The sequence below is a fragment of the Oryzias melastigma genome, linkage group LG21 (genome assembly GCF_002922805.2).
Source record: "Oryzias melastigma strain HK-1 linkage group LG21, ASM292280v2, whole genome shotgun sequence".
NCBI classification, from domain to species: Eukaryota; Metazoa; Chordata; class Actinopteri; order Beloniformes; family Adrianichthyidae; genus Oryzias; species Oryzias melastigma.
Window position 1 is genome coordinate 17,838,144 of NC_050532.1, and position 27,043 is coordinate 17,865,186.

Consider the following 27,043-nt stretch of genomic DNA (forward strand, 5'->3'; position numbering starts at 1 on the left):
AATAAGTAACTAAGTAAGTAAATAAACATATATAAGTAAGTAAGTGAATAAATACATTGATAAATAAAAAAATATATATATAAAGTACATAAATACCCATGCAAATACCTAAGTAGTTAAGTAAGTAAATAAATAAATAAATTGCTAAATAATTCAGTAGGCAACTAGGCAATTATATAAATACATATGTGAGTAACTAAGATGGCTAATTAAGTAAATAAGTGTGTCTGTCAGTCTTCCACCTGAGCAGCTTCCTGGACCGGAAGTCCCACTGCGCCGCGGTGCCGTCACAGGCCCCCGCCAGCAGCCGGGAGGAGTCCGGGGACAGGGCGCACACCCGGAGCGGGCTGCGGCTCGGGTGCTCCAGCGTGGCCAGCAGCTCGCCCGAGCCCGAGTTCCACAGCAGCGCCAGGCCGTCCGTGGAGCAGCTGAGCAGGAAGCCGCCGCAGGAGCTGAAGCAGCAGCAGTGGACCCCGTACGCGTGCGCCGTCAGCGGGGAGAACGGCCGCTCCGTGAAGCCGGCGTCGGTGCTGTAGACGCGGAGGCTTTTGTCTCCGGAGCCCGTCGCCAGCAGGGACGGGGAGAAGGCGCAGCACCGGACCTCGTCCGTGTGGTCCCGGAGGGTGTGAAGGAGAGACACCATGACAGAGAGGAGACCTGCTTCAAACGTGTGACACTGTTTACTTCCTGCCCTCATGAAGGCCTGTTATCTGTCACGTGACGCAGTTATTGCTTTGATCTGGACTTTGATCATGTCTTCACCAAGTAATGAGCAATTATCAATTACACATATTATCTAGACCTGGGTTTGATATGAATAAGGAATTATTATGATGATTTTTTTTTATTATTATTCAATTTATATAAAAATATAGAATTTTTAATCCACTAACGAGCTTTTCTATTTACCTTAAATCCTTAGTCCTTACATTTAACCCCTAAACTGAGGTCCAGCTTATCATATCAAGGCCTGCAGATCAATGGACCTCTAGAACCTATAACGTTTTCAACTAACAATACTTCTGATTATTTGGATCAGCTGATCCAAAGCAACAATAGAGCACCTAGAAACTGAGCATTGCAGCAGCTCTTCAGGTCCAGGGATGGAGAAGAACCGCATTGTGACGTGCATCACTCTTTAGTCGCACATGCATGGAACTGCAGAGCTCACAACTGAATTATAAGTCATTGACAGTGATGCAAGTTACACAAATTGAGATAATTAGATAAAATTATAAATTATATAAGCACATGGATCCTTCTGGACCGGACTGTCAAAAACAGAACAAGAGGCTGTACTTTTGACAGTACAGTCCAAAACAGATAAACTTATGTATTTGAAAGAAAACTTAAGAATACAATTGATTTAATGGCATTTTTATTCCCAAAGAAAGAACATTTGACCATATATATTAGAACTTTTACGGCTTATCTTTTATTAGTATCAAAGCAAACAATTTAAATTAAAAAGTGAAATGTTTCTTTAGCACCACAGACAGTCCGAACATATTAAAAAGTTCACACTGGAGTCATTTATTTATTCATTTTTTCAACTGTAGAAGTTCATCAAAAAACTTCCTCATGTTGTGTCCAGCCCGTCCAATTTCGGAGTCATCCTCGTTAAATTTTTCACAGTTATCAAAGACCAGGTTGACGTCACCCATGAAAGTCTCCAGACTGAAGTACCTGCAACAGAAAAATACTGTTTTAAATAGACCATCAGAAAATGAGGAAAAGGAGCGCAGAATTGGAAGAGGAAGACGTACAGGTTGTTGTTGAGCTTCCTCCTGATGGTGGAGAAGTCCATGGGCCTCTTGATGACTTTCCTGTATCCGAGGATGACTTTGTGGTTGACTGGTGTGAGAAAAGGCCAGGCATCTTTGTGAGCCTCCAGCTCAGCTAGGAGCACTCTGGAGGGATTTAGAGCAGGTGAAAACGGAGCAAAAATAACAAACAGGTAGAGCGCAGACAGTTATGCTGAACACACCTGCACACTGCCAGCTGGCTGTTGTCATCCTTTGATATTTGGGCTATTTTGTAACAGGAAGCAGGATTGTTTTGCCCACTTCTTCTGCTGCTGGCAGCCTCCATGCTGAGCTTTCCAGCTGCAGCAAGCTGGCAGCTTTGTTCCAGTCCTCCTCCAGCTGTTTGACTCTGCAGATCTCTATGGTGTGAAGCTCTGCTGTTTTCCTGAATGACACAACCCAGAAGCAGAAAACTTGATTGTCTTTTGTCAGAGACAAAAGTGGTCCAGTCAGTCATTCCACACAAAAGTCAAGCGGAACTCACCGCTCTCTTGACGGCTTGTTCCCAAACTACGGACTTCTTCAGATGTTGAATGCAGAGAGAGAGCTGGGCTGAGGCGCGGACTTGGCTGAGAGCTTTGTGCCACACTCTCCTCTCAGAATCAGCTGCTGCCGCATGGCTGTGAGGACAAAGAAGCAGAACACTTTTTTTTCAGCTGAAACAACCCTGACATGAGCACAGGCTTTGTGATTAGACTGTATGAAGATAAAGATCTCAGGTACTTTATGTTCCTCTCCAGTTCATCCAGCCTGGCGACAGCTTTAGCAAGAGGATTGTTGGCCTGTCCCGTTACAGAGTCGGGACCGTCCTCTTGGCTGGTTTCTCTCTGCCTCCTGATCTCCATAGATGAGGGCTTGTGCTCATGATAGCCCAGAAACATACAGTCTGACGGGGGTTCAGGGGACGTCCCATCCTGATGAGGACAGCAGTGAAATGAGGAAACGACACCAACTAATGAGTTTATTATGCCTAGGGGTGTAATGGGTCCCAGATAATCCGTGGTCCGTATGGATCACTGACTACAGTTCGCCCCACATATATACAGCGGATTACCAACCTCCCTCTGGAAGGTAAACTTGTCATGAAGGAAGCAGATACTGAAAGATCTGTTTTTTTTATTTTGAAGAGCTGAATAAAAGCATCGGTACACGTGTCTGTGTCTGGGAGCAGCTGTGTCACTGCTCCTGCAACAGGGGAAGGCAGTATGGCAAGCCAAAAGGATCAAAAATCACCAGGAAAACCAGGCGTGGCTGTGCATCATCTCCACATGTACTACAGATAATAATAATTTTTTAAAATATTTAAATGTCCCCACAGTTATTTTCAATATTACAATTAATATATAAAAAAAGTAAAATTTTAACTTATTCATTTAAGATTTTGCTTTATTTGGACATTGGGGAGTGGGGAGTGGGGCAAGGTAAAGTTGCATATTAAGCATTCTTTTCTCTCAGTTTTTTGTAAACTGTCTCAAGACATGTAAATGTAATCAGAGATAACATGTTTTTACATTTTTGTTTATGTTCAAAGATGTATGACTGTATATTTATGCTTTGAAGTACTTTATACGTTTTGTCAAATATATGTTTTAAAGTTTAAAAAAATAAATTTTAGGCTTTTATCTTCTTGTTTTTTTCTGTTTTTTTTTTATTTTACTAAACCGAAAATAAGGCGAACCGTGACCCTAAAACCATGACATGATCCGACCCGTGAGATTTCGTTACACACAACACTGATTTTTAGTAATCAAAATTCCCCAAAAACGAAACACAATTTCCAAAAGTAAAAATGAAACAGAAAAATAAAACAGAAGTACCTTCCAGAAATCAGACTGAAAGAACAAAACTATGGGATATCGATGATTGGGTTATGACGTTTGTCCATCCTTTCAACCTAAAGTTATTTGGCATGAAGCGATACTGAATATCATCATCCAATCAGTGATGTCCCTTAGTACCTACCTTTCCTAGTTTCTTATTATATTCTCTTTTTTAACATTTCATTTCGTGTAATTTTTCTTGAATTTTGCTTTGATTTTTAAAATCTAATGTTTTTTTAATCCTTTTTTTTGCATTTAAAATTGTCTTTGCCATGTTTAATGTTTTGGTGAATAAAAAAAAAACCCTAATAAGAGGCGATGCATCCGAACCTGTACGTCAGCAGAGAGGACTCTTCTTTCCAGAGCTTTGACCTGCTGCAGCAGAGAGACATCCACCTCTTTGGCCTTCTGCTCCACACTCCAGTTTTCTATTATCCTCTTGTAGAAGTCAGACCTTCCGGGCTCCACGCCTTCAAGTCCTGATCCAAAAGACACTTTGAATCACTTTTTATCCACTGTTTTTAAGCTGTTTATTGCATCACCGCTTATGTCAGTGTGAATAAGTGGACTCACCACCTGTGGTGTTGGCACACAGCCGGCTCAGATGATCCTTGTGTTTTTGGATCTGTTTTTGCAGACTTCTTTCCCTGATGCCACGGCTGTGGAGGCTCTTCAGCAGACCCTCCAAATCTGACACTTTCCACCATCCATGCAGCATCTCTGCCAGCACACACAGATCAAACAACACTTTTTTTAGAAGAGAAACGGACAAGTTTCACTCCCTCATTTGTATTTTAATCTTACCTTCCGGGATAGGCTGAGGACAGGAGTGATCCCGACTCCCTGTCGCCTCTTCTGGCTGGATTCTCAGCAGCTCTGGGTTGGGGGTTCGGTCTCCATCAACCTCTACAGGCGGAGAGGGCAGAGACGTGCCAGAGCAGGACAGGCTGGGACTTGCTGTGGAGCTGAACTCATCAGAGAGTGTCGGTCCCCCCTGATGAATGTCAGACTTCACTTGCTGGGAGGAGTGAGGCAAACATTTCATATTATAATCAGTTTGATTTCACAAAATATTAAAAACTGCAAGAAATTCTGTCTTTCTCATGAAAGAATCCTAAAATTTGGGTGGAATATTTTTCTCAGAAACCTATAATCCTGTTGGATGCAGGAAGAAGGATCCATTTCTTGCTGTGCACCAACCTGAGGCACGGGGGATTTATCGATTGCAGCTCTGGTGTCTGCTGCTGGGGGGTAAGGGAAAGGGAAGACTGCGGTCCTGTTTGGTTCTGGAGAGGAGCAGGCTGATGGATAGGAGTCAGACGTCACAGAGGAGGCGCCACACGGGGAGCGAGGCAGGAGGCTGAACCACCCGCTGCTTTTATCAGTCGATATTTTGGACGGCTGGTCGTTAGGAAGGATGGATGGAGGGCTGCGGTTCATCCAGTTAAAGTTCTGGAGCTGCACGGGGCTGAGCAGAGGCGGGCCCTCCATCTGGGAGGTGGGATGTGGAGGAAATGCAGGAGAATGACTGCTTTGACCACTGACACCTGAATCTGGATGGCTTTTGGCTTCCAGTTTGGTTGGGAATTTTTCTGTTTTTTGGAGAGAAACATCTTTGTTCTCAAACTCGGACTTTAGTCTGTAAATGTCGGAGGTGAGATCTGGGATGAATGGCTCATCCGTGACTTTGATGGTGTCCGGTTGAGCATCGGTTTGGATTCCTTCTTTCTTCTCTGCCTCCTCGTGGTCTGAAAACAAAAGAACTGCAGTAGCTTTACACACACAAAAAAAAAACATTGTGTTATCCCTTTTGGTTTTTAACCTCACCGCTCTCGATGCCTTCAACAAAAATGCCACCACACTGTGGAAGGATCCAGTAGCGTCTTTTGAATCGGTCCTGGCCGATCATTGTTGAATGCAGCGAGTGGGAGGAGTCAAACAATTTCTGTCTGATTTCCCTCTGGATCTACAAAGGGACAGAAAAATATGAGTGGTATTTTAATTATGATTATGCAATTTTTAGCCAAAATAAAAAAAAAATCTTTCTGCTCCTGATTCAAAACAATAAAGAAATACTCAGAAACTAACATCCATTTTCTAACTACATTTCTGTCAGTCTCTTCATTTACCTCGGACACTATTTCTTCATCATTGTCTCCTTGGTCTTCACTGTCATTGCCCTCGTCCTCCTCTTCCTCACTGTCATCTTCTGTTTTGCTCCCTTTGTTTTTGACACAGCGGTTGGTAACAGCGCGGCTTTGCTCTCCTCCTGCACTGCTGGGCTTTATTCTCAGTCTGTGAAAACAAGAGGCTGCTGGTAGTTCTTCATTCCAACAAGAAGCTCAAAATCTCCAGATAAAGTCAGGGAGCCCCACTTTGACTCACTTGCGAAGCTTTTCTTCGATGATCCACTTTTCCTTCTTCAGATTGGCTATGAAATCCATTTTTTTGTGGATCTCACTGACAACATCACACATAACAGTTTCAATTTAAAGCAACTTTCAGCTCACGATATCAGAAGGAAGTGTCAGATACTAGCATGAGTTTCAGAAGACGTGAGGGCCCTCACCCGATCACCGCCTTACTGCAGCAGAGCTCGTTGACCAGAAAAGCTAACATAAGGGCCTTCTGCGGTGGAGTGTGAGCCTGAAAGGCCGTCGTCTTCAGGCTGTCGGCGAGCGCCGCCACATCGGTCTGATCAGAGCGACTCTTCATGAAGATCTGCAGGATCTCAGACACATTGTCTCTGTCGATCTCAACATCAGACAGATGTTCTCCCAGGATGGTTTTGCACTTAACAAAAACGGAAAAAGACATGAAATTAGAACTTGTTTTAAGACCTTTAACAAACCCTTTCTGTACTATAAGCGTCTTCTAGGCAGGAAGTTAATGAAGATATCTAAGACACAAATATATTTTCAAGTATTTGTTTCTTCCTGACGGGACTGTGACACACACTGACTGATAACAGTTGTTATTTAAAGATTGTACCTCGAATGACAAGTCTTTAGCTAAAACGACGATTATCCGCAAACTATTTTGAGTGTAAAGAGAATAAAAAAGCAGAACACCAGTGAAGATTGGTACATAAAATATTCAATGTTCCAATGTGACAAAATGTCAAATATTGAAACATTTTTGAACTATTTTTTTTAATTTGTTTTTCAATCTTTAAGCAGACTCCGATTTCAGAAAAAATCCATCACAAGTATTTACACTTTTTATTGTAAAAGTCTGCTGCTAAATAAAGTTATAGTATTTCTTATTAAAAAGACACAACTATAGGTGTTTTTTTTGTTATATTTTACTGTTTTTTGTAATTTTTTTGCCTTTATTTTCAACTTTGTTCTTATTTTCTCAAATTGTTAATTTAGTTTTTTTTTCTCTTCTTAATGCAAAGAACTTTGGTTTCACTGATGGCATTGTAGAGTACTTTATCTGTAACAATGACTCATTCATTTACTTTGATTTGTTACTCCTAAATATGGCAAATATTTGACAAACATGATCAATGTTGGAGCATTCCTCTCAGTTTTCTCTAATCTTTTGAATTCTTATAGAGAGTTTCCAGCAAATCCAAACAATTTTTATTTAAGATTTGTGTTTGAACATGAAGGAAACATCACTTATATCAAATAGGCTGTTCTAATACAATAAAATAGAATATTTTCCTTTCACCAACATTGGCGTTCTTGGAATCTGGAATTACTGATTCCAGCTGAAGCACAACAGTTATTTTCCAACAAGAGGCCTTTTTCTGTTCAAACCCAGATAAACATAAGTGTAAAAACTCAAGGCTTCAGCAAATATATGAGCATATGTCAAAACTCCCAGCACAACAACCACCGCAGACTCACCTTGTGCCCTGCAGGTATACCCGGGTCACGCACAGCAGCAGAGAGCAGGCTGACCAGCAGGTCCTGCACCACGCGCATGTTGTTCCCGATATTAAGAAGCCCCTCTTGAAGGCTTCCGATGGTGAGCATGCCTGAATCCAAACGCAGTCCCAGGACCTCGCCGAAGTTGCACAGAAAGTGCAAAACCATCAGACAGTCAGAGACGGCTCTGCCAGGTAAAACCAGACCAGGAATACGGGATAACTCTGGAAGAGGCTGGAGAGAAATCAATTATGACTTTTTGTGGGAATTAAAACAACAATAATGTTATATTTTCTTCAGAAAAATATTAGGATTTTACACATCAACGTTAAGACGTTCTTGTTTCAGACAGATGTATTACTTCTCTGCATTTATCTGCTGCAAATATTCTTAGAATTCTTAAAGTAATACCACAAGTAACCACTGGGTGGCACTGTCTACAGACATTTTAAATCCACAGAAGCTCTAAGTGAAATGATCTTCTTTTAAAGTTGACAGAAAAGTTTAGTGTCAGACATTAAAGTCCCATTAAAGCCTGTGAGTACCTTGTGATCTGCTAAACACATGTCCTCTTTTGGCTTCTTCAGCTCTTTTGCCTTTTCCACTTCCATTTGTCGGCGTTCCAGTTTCCTTTCCCTTTTTAACCGTTTCTCATTTAGTTTTTCTTCTTTTAGCCGCTCTCTTTCCTGTCACAAAAATATAAAAAAAAATATATTCAATCTTTTTTCATTAAATATGTCCTCCATCATGAGAAAAATATGCTAAAAGAACCTGTTAAAAACACCAAAAACACAACTTTCATTGGAGTAATTCTTTAATAAAAGTGAGCAGCTCCTCACCTCTGATCTTCTCTGGGCTTCCAAAGCTTTCATGATGACCATGTGCTGTCGGCGTCGTTCCCTCTCCTGCCAGAATGCAGACAAATTTCGGTTAAAAAATAGTCAGTTAAGTGTAAAGAGATAGAATGAGGGGGATTATGCAAAACAAACAGCACAACATGCAACTAAATGCAGCCCATGAGTTAATAATCGATGACGTCTTTAGTTACTAGATGAAGGGACATGAGGTGGCTGATGACAAACAAATTCAGAGCTCAGAACATGCAAAGGAAGGTTAGGACAACCACGCAGAATCAGCTTTTTAACCACAGCACATGCACATACTCATACCAGATCTAGTTTATGTCTCTCCAGCTCCTAGTAGAGCAAGATAGAAAAAAAACTCATTTATCCTGAAAACTTTTAGGTTAGAGGTTTTACTTTAGGAAAGTAACAAACCTGTTGCTTTTGAATGATGGCTTGAAGTTTTTGCATCTATTTCTCCTGAAGAAACAAAAATAATAGAGTATTATAGAAACAAAAAAGCAAACTTCTACCCCTTGATCAGTTCTGAATAGACTACTGGAATAGCAGAGAGAGTGGAGAGATGGAAAGAACAGATTTATCTGAACGGAGACGTCTCACCTTTTTGTGTTTCACAGCTCTGAGTATTCTGGCATTAGCTGCTGCTTCTTTTCTCTTTCTTTTTTCCTGATTTATGCAACGAAAACAATTTAAAAAACCTTGTTTATTCTAGCAAGGAATTATGTCACAAAAAGTTTTTTATTAGACAAATACACATTTCCACATTTATTTCTCCACATTGTTAAAAAAAAAAAAATCCTACAAGATTTTAAACAGGTGACTGTTGCAAAATAGCTTAAATGTGTGAAGTAAATGATTCACAAAAGTCTTTTGGAAATAAGATAATCGTTTACCCCGCATTACCACAGAAGGGTAAAAAGGATGGAGTTTTAATGAAACACTAAGAAGCTGTAAGAATTGAGAACAAATTCTATCAGCAATTACAGCCCCAATTGAATCCTGTTAAGAACAACTTGTGAGGCACTTTGTCTGAAATTTAATTCATGATAATCCTCCGCTTGTGTTAGTGGGTGCTTCTCTTCATCACAATAAACTCTCAGCCTCCTCTTACTTAATGAAACAATTTTTTTTTTTTTTTAGCTCCAAGAAGAAGGATTGAAAAGATTTCCATATTCAGCGGCCCTTAAGCAAGAAACCAATTAAGCATTAGTGACATTTACTGATTAAAACACTAAATGAGGAATAGACGTTGGTTGGGTCATATTTTTAAACCCATCAATGGAGTGCTTTAAACGTCTTTCTGCTGAAAACTTTTTTGGACAAACCTCGAGGATTCGCTGCGCACGGAGTTCTTTCTCGGTACGAATCTGCTGAATGCGCTTGATCTTCTCCTGGAAACAGGATTTGAAAGGATGAGGGTCAAATGAAGGGACTGTTCAGTCAGGCATGCGACAGAGCAGGATGTGAGGAAGAAAATGTATTTTTTGAAGAAGTTAAATAAAAGAAAGTTAAATATCAGGGTACAAAAAACCAAACTTGCTTGCTGTTTAAGAAATTTTAGCTCCTCCCTCTTCTTCCGCCTCTCCTCTGCAGCCATTATTGCTAAAAATTGCAAAAGAAATATTTCTGTATATGAATATATAACCTATATTTTGAAAGTGAGTCTTTAAAGACAGCTGCTGTTTACCTTGTTGCCTCTTTGCTTCTTTGGCTGCTTGTCTCATGGCCTGTTTCTCAAATTTTCTCAACATTTTGATTTGAGCTGCCTGTCGAGCAATTTCTGCAACAAAATTAGCAAAGTTAAAAAAGGAAAAATAAGATAAGAAAGGAGTTTTTTAAAACATCAACAGTATGTTCAGTACAAACACACAGTCGACAATCTAAAATCTGAAGCTGTAACTGCTGTGTTTCACGTCAGCCGATGCAAACTGACCTTGAGCTTCTATTTTGCGGAACAACTTGGCATCGCCGACACTTTGGACTTTGCCGTCAGCAACATTTTCCGGATGAGGGTTTTTGGCCACAGAACCGTCACCTTGCAGCTGGCGCTCCGACTTTGCCCCATTTCTCCGCCTTCCATTCATGGCCGTGATAACAGGAGCGATCTCGCTGTCAGCCAACAAAACCCACTGCAAACCCTGGATTGTAGCAGGCAGGAGGGAGGGGATTTATGAGCAGATTTATGTTTAAAAAAAACGTTTTATCTAATCAATCTGAAACAAATATCATACAACAAGAAACAAGATAAAAACTATAATACTAAAGTTATTATTGCACCCAGGAACATTTTTGTCTTTCTAAGAAAATTGTAGTACCTACAATAAACTTCTAGAAAAATACGAGTTTTGGGGATTACTAAAAAGTTCAAATGTAACTTAGGGAGAAGTTTTCACCTGTGGTCCGTCTCTGGCTTCATAGAAGTCACCAACTTTAACTTTGCCACTCAAGCTGAAATGCTCCCGTGAAACCTCCGTTATCCCGTATCTGATTAAGTACTGTGAAGATGGGAATGAAAACACGAACCGGTCAATCACTTCACAAAACAGGTGATGAGTTCTAGATTTGGGGACTAAATTCCATTATCTTCAAAGAAAAGTTGGGTTTTGTTGGTTTACCTTCATAATGTCAGAGTACTGACGCAGTCTCCTTCCACAGGGAGTGATGTAAGCCACCTCCCCCTGCAGATGCCCCGCCACAGCCCTGATGCGGGTCTCTCTTCTCCACCTCAACAAGAACAAAAACAACCAAACCCCTTTAATACAAAGGTTTGCTGTAAAACATGTAGCTTTGCCGTCTACTGTGATCACTTTAGTGAAGGATCACAGCTGGCTTTGACAGCACTTTGAAAGAGCAGATATGGACTCCCTCATAGAAAAGAGACTCATTACAGACAGAACGACATCAAATAAATACAAACTTGTGAATCTGACTTCCTTTAAAACGTTGAAACAAAAACTTAACTGAAAATGAAATATTTTTCTCATTTAACTGCAGAGTTTGAAGGTAGAAAGGCGTTCATGCTGAACCTCTTTGAAGTCCTCACTCCTGGGAGTCTCACTTTTTAAATCAGAACTTAAAAGGTGAGTCAGGATATTCCTGAGGTCCACTGCTACAGCAGACAAACCTTAAAAAACTACCTTTAAAAACTGTTTCGATATGCATTTATAGTAGAAAACAGAAAACAAAATGTATGATTTTTCTTATGACATAATTATAATTTTTTCAATTAGTATAAAATGTCAATAACTTACAAAACAATAAAGTGAACTCCTTTTGACAAACATAATATTTAATTGTTTCAATGCGTCATGTTCTGTATGCATAAGAGCTAATTAATCTATTGATGAATAAAAGTAATTATAATTGAATTATTTACATGTGGATATGTGTATGTATATTTTCTATCAATTTAGGACTAATTATCCTTATTTTGATATATCTCTCTGTAAATATATTTCTTTTGTTTGTCTTCTTTAGTTTTATTTTTCTTTTGATTGCTTGAAATAAACTTTTTCCAAATCAAAACCCAAATCTAAAACTGTTTATACTTTTGTGTCATTTTTTTCCTTCGTGTTTTAACCTTAAATTTTTTTGTATGTTTACAAATACATAAATGTATGATATAAATGTTAACTTTGGGCTTTTAAACCTAAGTAGAATTCACAAAGACTTTTTACTCGATAACTTTAAGCATTGGTTATGTGAAAGAATTATGTCTTACCCAAACTCGAGAGGTACTTGCAGAGTTCTCTGATCTGTGACTCGCTTCTTCATCCCAGATCCTTAAAAAAAGAATCAGTGATCTTCTTATTCAAACAAACACATTTATAAAAGTGTCTACAAGTAAAAAAAAAAAATTAATATATATATATACGCCATCCTCTTTATAAACGATGAGAAAAACAGACATGAAGACTTGCTTTATTCATCAAAGTCCTTATATTTAAAATATTTTTAGGTATATAAAGTAAAAAAAAAGAAAAGAGCAAATAGAGAAACCTATGGAGACAATGATGAAAAAACTGTTGATTCTTGAAAAAAAAAAGCAATTGCAGCACCTGTTAATAATCATGAATCACAACCTATTAGCAAGAACTTTGATAGTCTTGATTTGATGTCATTTTGAATTCTAATATTTGTTAAAGTAAAAGCAAATAAATGTTTTATTAAAAAGTTAGAGGCTCTGTAAGCTTCTTTTGCATTTTTTAAAACAAATTACATATTTTCCAGACAAATATCACTGATGGCAAATCATTTTTACAACATGAAAAAAAAACATTCAAAAAATTGACTAAAAAAAGCTCAATCTAGTTTTTTATATTTTGTTTCCCTAAACTTAATATATAAAATCATCTACCTTGTATTGTTGCAAAGGTGAGCGGTGGAGCACTTTGTTGTTTCAAGACTCCAGTAGTTGTGATGGACTTAAAAAAGTCACTACTTTGTAAAACTAAAGGCTTTATGAAGGTCTTAGTTAGGGATAGGTGGTGTACTGAAGGGGTTAAAATATCTCCATGACTAGAGAGCGAAGCGTCGTCTGGTTTCAGCAGAGTCCCAGCAGTACTAGTGCCCAAACTTTCCTCTGATCCTTCGGAGACACTGTCAGGGTTGATCTCTGAGGGGTCAAAGAAGTTCAGAGTTCATCAGGCACAGAGTTTACTGCAAAAACACAAAATCGCACAAAGTATTTTGTCTAGTTTCTACCTTAAATATCTTGTTAGACAAAACCAACTTACAAGTAACCTTTCAGTAAAGACTTGGTTTAAGACAGTAAATCTTGTATTTCATGTTGAGTGATTTGATCTTCAACATTATACTCTAAGAGTTGTCTCTAATTAAAACATGTTTCTTTTATTTTACACACAAATTTTAAGCAAAACATGTATTTCTGATGGTCTTGTTTCAAGTAACAACTTGCTTGATTTAGGGAAAGGGGAAAGTTTTATTGGACTCGTAATTTTGAGACAAATTTATCTTAAATTGTGCAATTTAAAATATCAAAATATAAGTTTTCACTGATCATAAGATTACATTTTGTGTTAAAAGGGCAGGACATCCCAACTTACTTAAGAAATCTCACCAAGAAAAATTCTATTAGTTAAATTGGCAGATTTTTCTACTCATAAGAAAGGGAAAAAAAACATTTTTCATATTTTTATACTGTTTGGACTTCAAGTGCCTAGAATCACAGTTATCAAGAACAAATCTATTAATTTGCAAAACAAACTCTTACAGTGTCAGAGATATTAATCAACTTCTTCTAAAATTAAATAAAAGGAGAAAAGTCCATCTTACCTGAAAGGTTACTCCCAGAATCATCATCATCATGGTCTCCTAAAGAATTTCTTCTGCAGTGCAAATAAGGTTTAGCACTTTTGCTTAAATTTAAAGGTGAACTGGATGATTTGATTTTCTTTCCACTCAGAGTCGCGTTAGTCTTCTGAGATTGTGGTGGTAGTGTTGAGGCGGAGGGTTTCAACAATGAAGCATTCAACGTATCTCTGTGTTGGATGCCTATGTTTATGACAGGGGGATGAAGGGGGCTGTAGTTCTGGCTGCGAGCTTTTTTGATCAGAGCCAAAGGAGCATCTTGAACCTCGTCCTGCATCCATCCAAGGAACAGCTTTGAATCACTGTTGGGTTTGGAAAAATTCTAAATATTTGGCAAATTTATGCGACTTCAAATAAAAGTTAGATGAGAAAGTTTCATACCAGAAGTGGCTCTTCGTTGGAACAGAGGAAGTCCGCTTCGTAGACGGCTGTAAACAGAGACGCCTCGTGAGTCACAGGACGGTGAAAAGAAGCAATTAGACAAACTGTCACTCAAACAATATTACTGTAAATGAAGGGAACTGAGGCTGCAGCACAAATGAAGACATTGAAAACACAGATTGAAGGCTGTTATTTGCAATGAAGACGAGAACGCCGTTCTGAAAGTGTGCTTTCAAACTGCAGGGCTTAGTGTCACTAAGATGAAAACTAGCTGTCATCTTTTGTGTGAAGCTTTTGTTCAACTCTGGCAATCAAAGCCAATATATGAATAAAAACCCTTTTTTGTCATTAGTTGCTCCATTCATTGTCACAGAATGATAATAAGTGAATTTTGTGAAGAGGCCAGAGTCTTCCTCCTCATAAAGCACAACAGAGCTAATTGCTTGTCATTGTTGTGAAGTATTTCCATGCAGAGATAACCACATTGTCACTTGAAGACGTGTAAGGGTCAGACACTCATGAATAACAATGACAAAACAAGAGTTAGGCATTTATCTTCAGTTGTGGAGACATGCTGAGGAAAACAAGAAAAGGCAACATGACCCACCCGCTGCTGTTTTTTGATGTTCATCGGTGATGAGCGTTTACAGACATCCTTCATGTGATCAACACTTTCAGGTGTCCGTTTGAGTTCTTTTGAGGTCAAGAGACTTATCTGTTCGGTTAAGGAAGTCGGGGAGAGGGATTTGGGCGAGCTAAGAGGTGGATGTGAGGAGTACGGAGAGGAAGGTTGGTTGGCTGAACTGAGAGTGAAGGTTTTCGCAGAAGAAGAGGAGGAAGAGGCAGAGCTTTGTCTTGCTGAATGAAGACCAGCATGGTGTTTAGACATGAAAGAAGATGGGATGGGTGGAGGATTGTACGGAAGTGGACTAATCTCCTGATGGGTTTGTGTGGTTAGTGCGGGTCCCGTGGCCTGTATGACGCTGACGTGCTGCTGGTCTTCCACCTCTGTGGAGTGAGGCTGATCGGCAACAGAATCATGGTGGAGATGATGAACATGGTGATGATGGCTCTGCAGTGCAGCATTTCCATCCACAGATTCGGGTCTCTTCCTTCTCTTCTTGTTAGTGCTGTGTGTCAGCAACTGAGTAGGAGGACAAATAAACCAATGAGAAGGCAAACCACAAACCAACACATTCTCATTCTCAAGTCGTCACATATTGACGTTTGGTTAAGGACCCCTCTGTGTCAAAAATGTGCGTTTTTCTTGTCATGGTGGCTGTTCCCGTTAAATCCAGTATCCAGGCTCGGGCTGGTCCTCGGTACCCTAATGCACGAGTGGCTCTCTGTTTGCCCGGCTGCCTGGGCGGCGGCGGATCCTGGGTAGGGACGTTCGCCTACTCTACCAGACCTCAGGCAGCAGAGTTTCCTAAGCTGTCCACCTGGCAGCTGGCTAGAGTAGAGGGCCGATCGCTCCAGCTCCATGGGTTCTGTGACAGGCTGGCGTGTATCCTTCGCCCAACAATTACCGGGACAGTCTCCGGAAACCATGCGTCTTTACATTGACTTAACATTGAAACTTGACGCCTCCGACGCCCGAATTGCGCCCTGTGTGAATGTACCTTAACTCTAACCTTAACCTGGTACATGTTTGGTACCACATCCAGTACCAGGTTAGGGTATGGGTGCGATCCGTGTCCGGTGTCAGTTTGTAGCCCGGAGGTTGGGAAGCCCTGATGTCATTGGAAAAGGCAGTACGTCCAAAAAGTGACGAGTCGAGGACACCCAAAAGGTCAATTATTGATGGCAAGGGTTCTTAGCCATACGTCAATGTGTGACGACTCGGGAATGTGTTGCACAAACACCCACCATAACTGGCACAGTTTACTTTTCTCTCTTGGAATATTGACATTTTTTATTACGAGCTCATTTATCCTCATTATCTTAAAAGTAAAAGCACAGATCCAGCTGACTTTTCAGCCCCTAAATAGTCTGGTAGATATTCTATATTGTAGCAAATTTACCTCTTGTTCAGAAACAGAGTCCTCGCTGTCGCTGCTCTGATCGTCTTCCTCGTCGTCAGGATCACTGCTGCTGCTGCTGCTGCTGCTGTCCTCAGCATCAGTGGAGCTGTCCGTCAGGGAACCTGACTGGCAGCGACTGACACAAGTCGGGGGTCTTTTTAAACGCTTGCAATCATAGAAAAGCAGTAAAACAGGCAAAAAGTCAATAACATTTAAACATGTATGTATAAAAAAATAAGACTGAACAAATATGAACCTGTTCTTTGGGTTTATGAACGGTTTTCTGGTGAACTTGCTTCTGAAGAATGGGTCGTCCATTGACTTCAGCTTTTTCTTTTTTGAGTATTTCTGCTGATGAGGTTACGTTAACAGCTGGCTTCACAGCAGGTAAGCACGTTTCTGTCCTCTTCCGTTTGCCTTAGGAAAACAAACACATTTAGTAAGAAACACAGAGATTAAAAAAACAAAACAACACCAAACAGTCAACATACATTTGCTTCATATTGTTTCTTGCAGTTTTCAGTAAGTATTCATGCATTTATATCATATGAATATAACTGTTTTTGTTGTTTTCGTTTTAGACCACAAACATTTTGACATGTTTTTTGAGATTTACAAAAACTAGAAAAGTATAATTAAAAATAATATGGTACCTGAAGGATGTGGTTGTAAAGCCACAGGACCGAGCTTGTCAAAGGTGGATAGGAAAACAGGATGTAGACCCAGAAATGGGGATAAAAAGGCAGTTGCTGCTTCATTAGTGTGTGCTGCTGTCGGCTGCCACCAGTCTGAGTGAAAAACAAGAAACACAAATAAATGTAAAGGTATAAACGACCAAGATTTACTAAGAATCTCACAACAACCTACTAAATGTATAATTCAAACTATAAATTGCTTAGGATTTTATGACAAAATGGAACTATAGTAATTTTTTTCTGATTTTTCCAACAACAACATGAAATAAAGTATCTCTATAAAATAATACTGAATGTTTTTTTACTTCTAAATGTGCCGATTTGTAAATGAGCAGCCAGGGCTGGTAAATCCAAACTTCCAAGGCCTCCAAAGTCAGACCGACCAGAAGTCGATGAGAGGACCCCAGAATTAGAGTTCATTTTTGAACGTTTGAGCTTCGTCTTCTGTATTACCTCACCTGGAAAAGAAGAAAAGTCTTTTAGAAAATTCATAAATCAATTCTTAGATACATACAGACTCCAGGTAAAACTCTGCAGATTAAATAAAAGAAGCAGAAAAAAAAATATATTAAAAACTATATTCAACAAAATGATGAAAAAAGGAAAAACTAAATACGACAAGTGAAGTTTTTTGAATATTCTGACTTTTTCTTCATCACTTGAACCACTGAAATGTTTCCATCTCATATAAACTTTCATAGAAATCGTTAAAATACCTTTGTATTTTCTATTATTGTATACATCAATGCAACTAAATTTGCTTTGAACATTACATATTCTGTCCATTAAAAGGAGTGTGAATGAGAGGTATTATTACATGTTAAATGCTGTTCTGCTGATGTTTTAGCGAGAACAAAAGAAATGACATCCCACGGTGTGTACATTTGCACATAATTTTTGTGGTCAGGGATAATCTGACAGTTTCTGCATCACTGCCGCTCTGTGCATAATGGCTTTGGCCAGGCCACAATTAGTTTTCACAGGACTGAGGGAAGCTGGCGGCTGCAGTCACAGCGTGAAGCTGACAGGCGTGTCGTTTCACCAGAGATAAACTGGAGCAAAAAGGTTGTCAAGAGAAATCCTCAAGGACTCGTGTGGGTTTCTAAACTGACAGAATTTATTCATTCTTTCTCTTTCATATTAGAATGGTCTGAAACTGTGAAGGACGAGAGGGGGAAGCATCTTTAATTCATCATCTTGTATTTTTAAAGCATTTGGTGGCTAAAATTTAATGGATTTATACTAAAAAAGTGCAAAACACTTTATAATATCTCAGATAAAATACTATAAAAATTAAGATTCATTAATATATCTTTTTTATTCACACTGACCCAAAAAACAAATTACTGTCCATAAGAGTTAGTTTTGCATATATTCGTTTGTGTCCTTTTTTCAAAGTATTTATTTTTACCACAGATGGCAGAAGGGACGTTTTCTTCAGAAGATAAGCTCCTCTGGGTGTTGAGGGTTTGGGGTGGAGCTGGGAAGCTGCTCGAAGACGAGAGTTTATCAGATAACGCTGGGATGGGAAACACTAGATGCTCTTCAGACTCCATATCTGTCAAATTATAAAATCAACAAGTTAGAAAAGACTCTGAGAAGAAAAAAAAAAGAAATGGGGGAATCAAGGAATTATTGTTAAAGCTTGCAAAATTCTAGCTGGGATCTAATGCCCCAGTGATCGATGGTGATTTTACTGCAATATTTTTGATGTCTTAATTGAAGAAATTGAGTTTGATGTTTTAATGTTAACTTGCATTTCCTGCCTTGAATAATTTTATTAATATTCAATAAAACTTGCTGTTTGATCATTGAACAAAAAGTCAGCAAATATACAGATTAATGCAGATAAATGATGGTGCTTATATCAAGTATTTGCTTTTTAAGTTTAAGTTTATTTGATTTATAAGGTGCCTTAAATAACAATAAAAACACAACTAAGATGCTAAAACAATTCCAGATAAAAAAAAAATATATAGATAAATTACAACAACTCTATGCAGACTATAACTAGCTTTTTTATGGAGACATACAAACCAAAAAAAATAAATGAATAGAGACCGGTGCTTCATTTTTCAGAACTTGTCCAAATCTGTACTTAAAAACAACAAGCCTTAAAAAGCTTTGATTGTTTTATTTCAGAAATAACCTGACAAAGATTTAACTATGAGAGAGAGCAACACAACACTTGGTATTGTATTCCTCTTTTGTTAATATAATGAAAAGTCTTCTGTATCTTCTTGTGCTTTTAGCAGAATATATTGTATAATTTAACAAATAAATATCAGGCTGTCTTCAAGTCTCCTAAACTGTTTGAGACAGCTAAGGAGTACTTTTCTTTTTAAAAAATTGCATTTGCTCAATATTGCAGAAACAAAATGAATTCTGTTTTAAAACATTAAAAGATTTCAGAAAAGCGACTTTTACAAAGACATTACTTGACTGTGTATTTCAAAGAAATTAATACTTTTTTTCTTGTTACGTGTAATAATTAACTCGAGGAGATTTCTTTTTTAAAAAAGCATGTGAAAGAAAGGGAAGAACAGCTTTCATGCCAGATGAGAGTATTTTAACTTTATGCCAACTGTCAACACAACAAGAGGTAACTCCACAACCTGGATCAAGGTAAACATCTCTATGACAGATCTGATCTATTTCCAGCTCCTCTCTTTCACTCTTTAAAGAGCAGGACGTAAATCACGCAGAAAGGATAGCGGGAAACGGGGTTTCGGTGTGGTAAATGAGGCAATAAAAAAGATCCCAAGTGTCCCTTTCAAGGCGACGGTATCCATATGTCCACTGCTTTATTGATGCTACTTCCATTCAAGCAGCTGCGCGCCGTGAAACACAAGAACTGTCCGGATTGAAGGTCACAAATGAAAAAGATGGGATTGTTCAGAGTTTTAACCTTGCAACATGCTGCTCTGTGGAAAAAAAGGAAACAATTTTCCTAAAGTGATGCTGAACCTTTTAGTCTTAAAGCAATGTTAATCCAATGTATCAATAGAAGGCAGCAGGGTTTGCATCACTGTTGTTGCAGCAGAGCCCACAGGGCGATCTGTGGTGGTACTGCAGCTCCAAGGTATAAATATGAAATAATATCAAGTAAAAGTCACTGGATGTTGGATTTTCAGCTGCTGAATGGGAAGTTTTGTCTAAATCATCGTGAGTGAAGTGCATCTTCTGCAGATTTGCATAGCTGAGGTTAGTTGTGAGTTTTTGCAGCAAAAAAAAGCTAAATGTGTCCAAATCCACCTCATCTTAAAGTTTAATTTCCTTTGCAGACTTGTCCATTTTATATACTGAATACTTATAATCTCAAAGTAAAACAGTTGGTTTACAAAATACTTTCATAACACCAGCATTAAGTACTGTAGTAAAAGCATTCTAGAATTAAATTACATTGTCAGCAAAAGATCCTCAATTGACAAACTATTTTTATATAATCTTTTTAAAGGTTAAAAGGTGCTTGAAGGGAAAGAATATGAATGTGATGTCCAAGTGTCATTTTGATTAATAATCTGCATCTATAGTGGGCATTTGATGCTTCTCCCTCGACACCATCCATATAATTCTTCAGCCTCCGTGAATTTAGTATTCATTATCCTGCAGGAAGCCGGTCAATGCATAACAATGAGACCTGCTAATATAATCCGCCATCAAACTGAAACATACATATTAAACTGGTGTGTGAGCGTCATTTGCATTTTGCTCGGTTTGCTCTCTTCCCTTCATTTTTCCTCAGGTTCATCAGATTTGTTTTAAGAACACGGAGCGCATTTCTCAATTTTCTCTCAGCTGCATTTTCCGATATCTGTTTAATGAGGGGAGCCATTACATAAATTAATGTCATTTGCAAAAACATCATTTTCATTATGAGGCTTCTAAGTAAAGCTATTCATTTATTATAAGTCAAACAGTGTTAATGAAAACAGTTTAGCAAGCCGATGCAGTTCAGCAAAACTGCTCTTCTAAGAAATAATTTTCTGTTTATGATTTTTTTTATTTAAAAGTATGGATTTAAAATTTAACATAAATACTACAAATCCTTTTTTTCTTTTATAATAATGTTAATTATTTGCCTGTGTCCAAAGAAACTTTGAGAAACAGATTTTTACTGTCTTTTCACATTCTTAGCATCTCTGGGACAATAGAAGGTCACTGCAGTAAGCAGAGCTCATGAGAAAAAATGTTCCCTAACTGCCAGTTTTCTTCCCTGGATGAGACTCCATCTGCCACCAAGCAATTTATAGAGTCCAAGATAGAATATCAATGACTTCTTACCATTTTACAACTCAGCATTCACCTTGACGTCACCTCCAAACCTGTTCAAGTGCTGACGCCACAGATCCTCCGTGTGCTGGCCCTGGAGAGTGCAGAGAAAAGCTCCCATTTAGGTAAGTGCTATGATTGTAGCTCTAAAAACACTCTTTTTATTAACACAGATTATATCGAAAAACTCAGTGTCCAACGGCAGTTTGTCAGTAAAAAACATAATTTCATCAATAAAACAACAGCAAACATGCATAACGAATTTCTCACCTATACCGATCTGGAGATGAATGATCTTAGGCTTTAATATGTTCATCAAAATTACATTTTACAAGAACAACCTGGCACTTTTTGAGCCTAGTTCATAACAGGTCAAAAACGGCCAAACTCATTTTTTAAGTTGTTAGTTCACTTGTAGCTCTGAGATAAACCCATTTTTTAAAGTAGTTTGGAAGTGGGAACATTTTTTTAAAAGCCACAGAAAGTGGAGTAGACTGAGCTACATCTCCAAACAAAATTAAGAAGCAGTTCCAGTCTTACATACTACAACTAATAAGTTCAAAGCAATTTATCCTGAAATCCTCAGGAGACCAAAAATAAACTGTTTCTTCTTCCCCAAGAGGTTTAAACATGCTCTGAAGCCTTAACACTAATTAGAATAAATATATGAATTAATTAGACAGTCACAAAATGAGAGTTGAGAATAATGCAGCACAAAGTCATTACATAGCAGGACTTTGCTCAAACTAAAATACATTTCAAATCCTGGCCCTGAATAAAACCTTAAGAGGAAATGATCTTCATGGTGCTACTTTTTAGTCATCAATTGTGTTTTACAATCTATAGTGTTGTTTTCCCTAAAACAAAATGGGAGAAAATAATACAATCAGCATAATTTAAATTGTAAAACAGAACATATTTCCAAAAAGATTTAGTTATATTATAAAAAATCCTTATATTTAAAACATTATTTGCTCTTTTTTTTTTCTCAAGCTAAATATCTTGACATTTACAGAGTAGAGTTGGTGCTTGAGCTCCATCATCCAGCTATCCTCCACCCTGACTGCTGCTGATTGTCTGAAGACACCTGATGGTCCAAACGCTTTGTTTATTTTTCCTAGAATGATTTTGCAATAGCCGCTTCCTTTTAGCCCCTCTGACTCTTTTTATTTGATCAGTTTTTCTTCTGGAAGACCCTGATATCAGCATAGCTTTGACAAGTAAAACAGGCCACAGGAAGTAAGAGCAGCCACAAAATGTGTCTGATGTTCTCTAAAGAAAAAACACCACAACTTAGCATTATTTTGAATTTAAGTGGATATTCAACATATAGATATTTTCAAAAGTGGTTCTTTTTTTTTCCTCACTTATGGAAGATAAACCACCAGGTCAAACAAGTCAAAAACAAGAAATCCAAATTAGAACAAAAAACCCCACAAGAATACAGTTCTTACGTATATCCTAGTCACACAATTTAGCAAACATGTCTGCTAATCTCTGCTATCTGCTAATTATCTGCTGTTATAGAATTATTTGGCAACACTGATCTTGTATATAATCCTGAATCAATCCTGGATTTATCAAGATGCTCAAAAAGAGTGGCTTTGGTTTTTTTTAAAGAAAGCAGATTTTTTTTCCTCACTGCAGTTGATGCAAGTTATCTTTCATGGACAGAGATGTCGAATCTGCAAGATCTGTTTGTTTGGACTACTTAATCTGGTGACTCAAAACGTGGATTTGTCAAAAAGCAACTTCTTAAATTGGGGGGTGTTTAAGTGTCAAAGTTTTAGTTAAGAAAAACAACCCAAGGTGTAAATGTGTTTGTCATGTCAGCATTACGAAAGAACAATGTTTTTAATTTACTTTAGGATGGATATGACTAAATAATTGCAATTCTGTGCAGTGCTGTGAGTGAAAAAAAATAACTTAATGCCACGGAATACTTTGTAGCCCCACTATTTTTTTAACAATCTGTTAGGACTGCCAGGCAAACATCTTTTCATAGCTAAACTCATTTTGCAAACACAGGAGAAACTCGAGCCAATTACCGTTTTTTCATATACTGCACATCTTGCAAACATGTCACAACGGCAGAACATTACTCTGGTAATGAATGAAAGGACAATGAATGAAAATGTCAGGATTATCATCCATAGTAAAAATGTAATTATTATTAAACAGATTCTCCATCATATATTAATGAGCCACTCACATCCCAGCGATAAATGCTTTCTAATGATCAATTTATGACAGCATAAACAAAAACTACCCCATCAAACAAATAGAAGTAGCTCCAAGGAATGTTGAGCACATCATTTGTTTTTTCTAGAAACCCTGCATGTGAAAACCATAGAATTGAGCACATTTAACTACTAAAAGTTGGAAAACATGAGAGGCAGCAAGGATAAAAGATAGCACTAATATGAAAAAATCTAAAACAATCCCCTTCTAATAACCAACAGAATACATCTGTATCGTAGTGCACTAAACTAACCTTCAGGTAAAAACTAACTTGTAAGATCTTGAAGAACTTGAAAGATTAAGAGAGCTGCAGCTGTATAGGTATTGCAGAAAATATGGGAGCTGTTTGCAGCAGTGGTGACCAGATTTTTAATGCATGTAGATCAATAAAAAAAGATGCTGAGGCAGTCTTTGTTTAGGCGGAAAGCGGTTTGTAGCGCACCAGCTGCTGGACAAACACGCACTGACATGACAAAACACTAGCAAAATCAAAATCTACGTGTTTTCTTGCAGCTAGCTAAAAATCTGCTTCCGAGGAAACAAATACACATCTGCATAAATAGGCTGGCAAAAGCCCATTTAACAAAAGAGGCAGAGCTCAATCTGAGAAGCATCTGCAGGTTTGAAATAAAGCATTTCCAGCCAGAAAGATGAGTGAAACACAGTAATCTCCCTGACATTCTTAATAATCCACCTCCCTAGTGCCGTTCCCCTCCAGCTCACCCAATCATAAAGTGTCAACACTGACCTACAAAAAGGAACTACCGTCAAGCCTTACATGTTTCAAAACATCAATCACGGCAGACAAAGAGGGAACATCAAATTATACAGCATTAACCTTCAGGGCTTGCATATAAAGAACAGATTTATTTATGCTTGTGTCTTAAGAGCCTTTTCACTGCTCCTTACTGAAAGCTGGCTGCCAAATTGATGAACATGCAGCTCAGCCCTCAGCAGGAGCCATGCATCTTTGATTAATGAGTGCAAACTTGTGGAAACTGCGAGAACAAAAGGCTGGGTGAAATAATTATTAACATTTTTTTCACCCTATGGCTCTTTTAAAAGGCCAAAGACAGATCTGAATGAACTCTAAAAAATCAGATCATTTTAAAGATAGAATCCGTATGTTTTTTAGCTTTCATTTGAAGATGAAACAAATTACATTAATTTTATACATTATAATACAGCTTTGCTGGGGGAAAAAACAGATAAATAGAATGTGTAAATGTCATAGACGTTTGACAAAACTGTTATACGGTGGTCAAATTAAACTAGAATATTGATCAATTATGTTAAAAAATGAATACTAAAAAAATAACTTTTAGCTTGTATCTTAAGTCCACATAAATGACGAACCTCAACAAAAACAATCTATTTTTACTAAAATGTCTCCTAAAATCTGGTTAATTTATATTTTTTGATATTTACAATATATGAGTTCTATCTTTTTGATACTTTAGGCAAACAAACTTGCAATAAAATATTTAACCAATTATATGAATAAATCAGAAATGTGGCAACAGAGCAAAGACAAAAACAAATTCCTGCCATAATTGTCAACATATCATTTTAATGTGTTATAATAATTTGGGTTGTACCAATAACAGACAACAAACAAAGGCATGTTACTACATTTAAAGTGTCACTCGGAGAGGTAATTCTGTGCAAAAAGGTTCTGGCTCCATCATGAAAGTTTAAGGCTTAATCTGGAATTAAACGGCTGCTGTGGTGCTAACGCATCATTGGGTAATACATCATTTGGTATTCCTGGTTTATTCCAATTCTCCAACAGGCTCGTAATAGCAGAGCTTAAAGATTAAACACCTTTTTACATCATCCAAATGGGCAAAAAGACGATTCCAGGAAGAGCTTGGTCAACATAGATTGTTAGCAAGTGCAAACATAAAAAATACATAAACTCCACACTGACTCTGCTGCCACAGGTGTGCCCATTGAAATCATAAACTCATTAAGTCACATTTCACTGTTTTACAACCTGTTATATATATTTCATTAAGACAGTGACATCTGCTTTTTTCCTATTACTATTGTGAATTCATTCTCCTTCCTAAGCATGCTGAATTATACACTTTCTCTTATTAGATTTCATCCAACAAAAGTCACTCAATCTTTTCTGATCATCATTTTCAATCAGAAACAACAATTTGACATCTTTTCCCCCCAGTATGTTTTCTCCAATCCTCAGAAGTTTTTTTATCTCAAACTTAAGTATTATTCTGGGTTTATTTTTTTCAACAAAATCTAACATCTGGGGATAATTATTTAGGTGTAAAATAACAAAATAAAACATTTAATAACTATTCACCTTCTCAGTGCATGCTGACAATTAATAAATATAAATTATTGGTTTGAATATACACCCAAAAACCCTCAAACTGTAAATGTATGATGTGGTTGGCTCCTTGAATATCATTATCACTAAAGGATCAAAGTTCCCTTCAAAAAAAAAAAATAAATAAATAAAAACACTAAAAATCACATTAATGCTGTTGGGGATTGTCTTAAGTATAGCAGCTACAAATGACAGTAAGGAAATACAAAATGTTTTTTTATTTTCTAAAGCAATATCTCCAATGTTTAATTTTGTGTTCAAGTTCAATTTTGTTTCTTTTTTCTGTGGTGGGGGGTCAAAAACTAAATCTGTTTTACGTCGTTTAAAAACTAGCATGATGGCAGGTTTACATATTACGTTTTAAATATTTAACAATTTATTATAAATATATTTCCTCGACAAAAGTAATGTACTTGGTACAAACGTGGTTCGTTTTTATTATTATAGCATGAGCAAGTTTAAATAAAGACATTGACCCTACTTGGTAAAAGAAATAAATAAAACCGCTAGCTTAAACCAGCTAACCCTCTTGACTAAAACATTTAAACCAAACCACCGGAACTCTGGATACGGGTAACAAACTCACCTTATTATCGCTCCAGATGTGTGTACTTCTCGTAAAAGTGTCGGAGAAAAGGCGCCGACTTACTTCCCAGTTTGCTTCTGTCTCGAAGTCGCTGAGGGAAAACATTAAATGAATCTTCAGGGACGGAGACGACCGCGCCGGTGTCTGTCTGAAGAGGCTTCACTTTCAGTCACCGGAGCAACTCAGGCAGAGTGACATCCGCGCGTGCGCTCAGGCACGTGCGGTCAGAGCTGGAGTCAGGGGCGCATCCACAACATTTTCAAGAGGGGTGGATCCAACCTTTTTTATTTATTTATTTTTACCATTTTGTATGTACCATAGACGTATATGTGAATGGTAATTACTGCGTCTTAGTTCATTCAATTGACTGTCTATAAGAACTAGATAGAATTCTAGAAAAACAAATAATTAACTTTAGAAATTATAAATAACTTTTTTTGATTAAACAAAAACATTTTACCCAATTATTTTCTTAGCTCTTTTAGATTTGACAAATAAAAAATTCTGGCAACAGAGAAACAGAAGAGTAAGGTACAAGGTGTTTGATTATTGAGTTAATGTATTTTTTTGAAAAAACACAAGATAACTCAGACATTCTTTATTATTTCTGTAGATTTTGGACAGACTGAAATCTTTTTTTTTTTTTTACAGTTACTACCCCCACCAAGCAGACTTTACTGTTGTTTCCAACAAGCCTAGCTCTATAGAATGTATAGCAAAGGTGTAACTGCTTATTCCTACACTCCTCATTGAGTTTTGCTAACTTTCTTGCTCATAGAAAATCATCTGGTTTG

At 37.7% G+C, this 27,043-nt stretch overlaps 2 protein-coding genes across 2 annotated transcripts in view; both read right to left on the bottom strand.

Annotated features, from left to right (window-relative positions):
* The window catches only part of LOC112155045 (WD repeat, SAM and U-box domain-containing protein 1), a 17,181-nt gene extending 16,434 nt beyond the window's left edge, over nt 1-747 (bottom strand). The window contains exon 1 of the mRNA XM_024286417.2: nt 243-747. Within this exon, the coding sequence (XP_024142185.1) occupies nt 243-697 (455 nt within the window). The 5' untranslated portion in view covers nt 698-747. The remainder of the gene's footprint in view (nt 1-242) is intronic.
* A 665-nt stretch (nt 748-1,412) lies between these two features.
* Nucleotides 1,413-26,496, bottom strand: LOC112155044 (bromodomain adjacent to zinc finger domain protein 2B-like). Its single transcript, XM_024286416.2, is given in 37 exon segments — nt 1,413-1,686; nt 1,767-1,910; nt 1,988-2,190; nt 2,290-2,425; nt 2,529-2,719; nt 3,956-4,104; nt 4,199-4,345; nt 4,430-4,643; nt 4,826-5,373; nt 5,453-5,591; nt 5,755-5,920; nt 6,011-6,085; nt 6,195-6,418; nt 7,483-7,737; nt 8,049-8,189; nt 8,343-8,408; nt 8,673-8,699; nt 8,781-8,825; nt 8,967-9,032; nt 9,692-9,757; nt 9,907-9,968; nt 10,054-10,146; nt 10,300-10,504; nt 10,760-10,861; nt 10,982-11,090; nt 12,088-12,148; nt 12,724-12,981; nt 13,662-13,999; nt 14,079-14,125; nt 14,686-15,222; nt 16,103-16,267; nt 16,359-16,519; nt 16,756-16,890; nt 17,103-17,255; nt 18,209-18,355; nt 21,082-21,163; nt 26,250-26,496. Coding segments are annotated over 35 exon segments (5,718 nt in total). The 5' UTR covers nt 18,354-18,355; nt 21,082-21,163; nt 26,250-26,496; the 3' UTR covers nt 1,413-1,541.
* Between the last annotated feature and the right edge of the window lie 547 nt (nt 26,497-27,043).